We start from the raw sequence: 5,313 nt of genomic DNA on the forward strand, positions 1-5,313 counted from the left end.
TTCAAGTTTTAAAATTCGAAGATGTTATAGCATGACAGTTCATTTCATTCCTACATAGATTAAATGAACTTAAACAACTCAAAAGCACAGATTTTCAATACAAATCTGGTTTATGCTAAACAAAGTTTTTCAATATAAATTTCCTTAAAATCATATACAAAGATATTAAATTACAATAAACTAAAATAGATTTAAAATACAAACCGTGCAGCTCAAAAATAATTATTCCATCCTCGGAACTTGAAACGAATTCTAATTTTTACTTTTATTTTCAACCCCGCATGGAAAAATAATAATCACACAGCATGTAGGACTTATGTCAAGGAAACATGCAATGAATCTGGGAAACTGGGAAGGGTGGATCTATTTATTACGTTTTCAGGTCAAAAAAAAAAACATACTTCCATAAACATTAAAAATATAATATTACTTTTTTATCTTAATTTATAAAATATTTATAAATACAATTATATATCAATAAAAGTAATTAAACATATTTTATTATTTTATTATTTTAAATTGAGAATATAAATTTTAAAAATATGCATTATTTAACATTTTAATTATAAAAAATATTAAAAATATAATAAAAATAATATTAAAAATACTCTACTAATAAAATTTTATTTTTATCTCCTCATATCTTCTTGTAAAGTCAAATTTTTTTCAAAATGTCTTAATTTTTATTTTTGCGATTCCAAAGGAGTCCAGCTGATTTCCAGTCCTCCACGCACTCGCTTCACGGTAACGACAACACACTCTCTGACCTTGGATGTTTCTCTATCTAGCTCTAATGGCTTCCGTGTGGCTTTGCTCTCCGAAATTTCTAGCCGTCATCGTGCTCCTCTCAGCCCTTCCAATCGGCACAATCATTTCCTTGCATCTAGCGAATCCCCCCACTCACGTGTACTATTACCACAGCAACGGATGGTTCAGAGAATGCGGCAAGTGGGACGATCAAAATCGGCGCTTCATCGTCGGTTTTGTGGAAGGTGGAATCGGTCAGATTCCGGTGACCGGAGTGGATAATGAGGTATTAGAGGAGATACCGGTGGTCAAAGACGTCGACCTGGCGGGAAATTCAACGCTGGGTATTGTCATCGACCCACCGAGAAATCGGCTGCTTGCAGTTCACGCAGAACCATGGCGAAATCGCTTCTCGGCGCTTGCAGCCTACGATTTGCAATCATGGAAACGATTGTTTCTGACTCAACTCAGCGGCTCAGGTAAGCTGCGTGCGATTCTTCTTATTCCTTCCCGAACCCTTTCCGTTTTCCAATTCCTCTTCGTCGCCTTCAACTTGTTTTTAGGGTTAGTTACATGTCATGATTATGGTTTTCCAAAATTTTTTATAAAGATGCTAAAACAAAGCTCAAATTGACCACAAGCTTTTCTCTTTTCAACATTTCTAAGGGATATTGAAGCCTTGATTTGGATGCTGAGAAAAAATGAGAAGAAAATACTCAGAAGGCAAACGTAGGAGGAGAAATTTTTAAAATTTAAAACTTTTATTTATTATTTTCAGAAGTTTTTCTCCGATTTTACTTTCTTCCTTGTTCAGTTTCTCATCCAAACAATAAGCTGAGCCATTCGGGCCAAGTTGGGCCAGCCAGAATAAATTCTATTTTTTATTTTTTATTTTGGGTGAATAAATATAAGTTGTATTTAGATGTGTAGATTTAGGTTGATAATTTGAATTTAAAATTTTAATTTTTTTTATTTGAATGATATAAAAAAATTTAAATTATAATATTAAAATCTTTTATTTAAATCGCAAATAAAATTTTAAAGTTTAAATTATATTTGAATTTAAAAGTAACTTGAACGATGTTGATGGCCTAATCTTGATCAAACCTGATGGCCCAAACTCAATCGACCCTAGCTATCCAAACTTAAACGTCATCAATGGTCTAATCTTGATCGACAATGGCAATTTGATTTCGATTGACGTCAACGGTCCGGTCTCAAACAATGCCTATAGATTAGCCCGAGACAATGACAATAGTTTAAGGGTTGCGGATTGGACTTAAATGACAACACTAAATTATTCCCTGTTAACAATGACAATTAGCACTAGATAATGAAGGCAAATAGATTGAAGATGGTGATCACAGATTGGTCCCAGATAGCAACGGTGGTGGTGGAACAACACTAGTTAGATATGACAGACCATCACTGGGCGATGCATCAAACTGACACCAAATGACAATATTGAGCCGGCATCAAATAACGGTGGCAGTGGCTGACCAGCACCAAGTGACAAAAGAGGAGTGATTGAAAGTGAATTAAAATTTAAAATTTCTAAACCCAATTAACACCGACAATGTAGTCTTGATCAAAGTCAACTGTTTGATCTCGGGCGGCACTAACATTTCAATCCCAAGTGATGCTGACAATCTAGTCTCGATCAAAGTCGGTCACGAGGTCCCAGTCGAAGGCGGCTATTTGATCTTGGTCGAAGCTAGTTATCCAATCTCGACTGGCATCGGTGATTTGATCTTGGTCAAAGTCAGTCATGCAATCTCAGTCAACACTGGACATCCAATCTTGGTCAAAGCCAGCAATCTAGTCCCGATTGACAATGTCAAAGTTGAGAAGGCAATGAAAAAGACAAACAAACACAGAGAAAAAAAGAAGCTCTAATAGAAATTTAAAATAACAAAGGTATAAAAAAGATTTTAAATTACAAAAAAATTGAGGTTTTGAATTTGTATTTGGATTTGGATTAAATCCAAATCTATACATTTTTAATTATCTAAATAATTGATTTGGTTCAAATTCAAATTTATATACATCTAAACATAACATTAAAGAATTTCAAGTCAAACCTAAATTTGTAAGATAAATATTGAAAATCTAAATTTTTAAAATAAAAATTGAAATAATTAAAAAATAAAATAATATTTAATAATTTAAATATTCAAATCGCTCAAATAATTAGAGTCAGGTTTGTATAAGTTTTATATATATATATATATTCATTCAAATACTTTTACCACGATTTGAAAAAGCATGTCCTAAATTGAACATGTCCAGAATAAACTTGGCCCAATGAGTTACCAGCTACTACCCGGGACACTAACAAAGTAACCATTTTCTCTTATAAAACGCTTGCTAACCGTTATAATGGTTACCGTAGGTGACGAGAAATCATTAGCGAACGATGTAGCAGTTGATGCAGAAGGTAATGCTTATGTAACTGATGTGAAAGCCAGCAAGATCTGGAAGGTAGGAGTGGAAGGGAAGCTGAAATCAATTATCAGAAACCCATTGTTCAAGGCAAAAGCATGGTACAAGAACTTGGGGTTGGCTGCATTAAACGGCATCGTTTACCACCCAGATGGGTTCCTCATAGTGGTTCACACATATAGTGGGAACTTGTTGAAGATTGATTTATCAGAAAGCAATGATGAAGTCTACCAAGTGAAGCTAATCATGGTGGAGGGAGGGCCTCTTACTTTAGGAGATGGTTTGGAATTAGTGTCTCAGACTAAACTTGTGGTTGCCGCAAAGCATCCGACGGCGAGATTAGTGGAGAGTTGTGATGGCTGGGAAACAGCTTCAGTGATGGCAACATTCTCAGGGCTGAGGCATAAGCATAGGTCGCCCACAACAGTAACGGTCAAGGATGGTAAGGTCTATATCAACCATTTGCTTGGGATGGGGTATCCTAGAAGGAAGCATGCTTTTGTTCAAGCAGATTTTGGTAAATTTGAATAAACATGTTTTTTTTTTAAATAAAATAGAATAAAGGTTGTTAGTAAAATAATTTCATATTTATCGGAATACGTTCTTGATTATCATGCAATCTAAAGTCTAAGCCAAAGAGATTTGAGTTGCTTGGTGCTAATTCCTTACGGTCATTTTTTTAGTGAGAAAATTAATTATTTAATTTCTATAATTTTAAGTTAGTTGTAACTCTATTTTTAAAGTTTGACTCACTATAATTTCAATTATTTAAAATATTAGTTATATACTTTAAAAAATAAAATTATAAAGCTTAAAATTATTTTAAAATTTAGTGGCTAATATTTTAACTTATTTAAACTGTTAATCTTTATAAGATTATAAGAATAAAAATTTTAAAATAATTTTAATCTTTATAATTTTACTCTCCTCTCTGGGGTCCAATATAAGCAATTTTTTTCCAAAAAAAAAATACATGCCAATAAAGTCATCATTTTTATAAAAATACATAATGTTTCTCATTTTTACTTTTAATCCTAATTACTAATGCACTTTATAATGAATAAGAGATAAATTTATACAAGAATTTACATTAACAAATATAAGATATAAAATAGAGAAATTTGTTTCACTTGTATTAGGTTATCTATATTTTGAACAAAGATTAAATGAAAGAAAATGCTTGTATTGTGGATTAAAGGGAGTATTTTTTAAAAAAAAATATAAGGATTAATATTTTAAATTACCAAAAGTATAGAAATTGAGTTGTATTAAATTAAAATTCAAGGATTAAGTTATAATTAATTTAAAATTATAAATATTGAATTGCAATAAATCAATATTCATGAACTAAATTATAACTAAATTAAGATTATAGAATGTCTTCCCTTCCTTTAATTTAGTGCAAGCTGCAGCCACAAGATTTATCTGATTGCATTTTCACGTGACATATGGGATTGCGATGTGGCGTATTGGTTTGGGCCTAGCCCAGCCCAATTAGTCAGTGTTGTTTATAACGTTGAAAAGTCTGTTATGACTTGTTTTGTTATCCGGTTGACGATTTGTCATTCAGTTGAGCGATTGCAAGGGGCTGCTTAAAATTGTTTTTATTTCATTATTTTAAAAATTAATATTTTATAGAACATGTTTTAAAAATAAAAAAATAAAAAAATAGGTGTTGTTTTATTCTTCCTTGTTTTTCAGAACAATAATCACAAAACACTTAAAAGTTATTTCAATTTTTCTGTTCTCCAAAACAATATTTTATTTTTTCTTTCTTCCAAATATTTTTTTAAAAACACATTACCAAATAGATTTTTTTATTTTCTTATTTTAGAAAATAAAAAATTATTCTTAAAATAGGCTTTCAGACAGACCCTAACTGTCTCTATGTGTCTATGTGAAGCAATGTGCTACTCTAACTATTCAGATTATAGAGAGTATTCATATTCACACTTGAATGTGCTGTGTTCTTGCATGCGGAAGCCAAAGATCACATTTCACATGTCATTTGCTGATTTTCCCTGTAAATTTTAAGTAAAAAAGTTATTTATTAATTAATATTTTAAAGGAGTAAATTAATAAGAAAATTTTGATAAATCAAATTATGAAATACTTTGTTTACAA

At 31.4% G+C, this 5,313-nt stretch overlaps 1 protein-coding gene across 1 annotated transcript; it reads left to right on the forward strand.

Annotated features, from left to right (window-relative positions):
* The first annotated feature begins 697 nt into the window (after positions 1–697).
* Positions 698–3,819, forward strand: LOC129312021 (uncharacterized). Its single transcript, XM_054954565.1, has 2 exons — positions 698–1,226; positions 3,140–3,819. The coding sequence occupies exons 1-2, from the start codon at positions 773–775 to the stop codon at positions 3,718–3,720; spliced, it is 1,035 nt and encodes a 344-aa protein (XP_054810540.1). The 5' UTR covers positions 698–772; the 3' UTR covers positions 3,721–3,819.
* Positions 3,820–5,313: the final 1,494 nt, after the last annotated feature.

Source organism: Prosopis cineraria, unplaced genomic scaffold (assembly GCF_029017545.1).
Source record: "Prosopis cineraria cultivar Desert tree isolate PC_DT_omini unplaced genomic scaffold, ASM2901754v1 PC5, whole genome shotgun sequence".
Lineage (NCBI taxonomy): Eukaryota > Viridiplantae > Streptophyta > Magnoliopsida > Fabales > Fabaceae > Prosopis > Prosopis cineraria.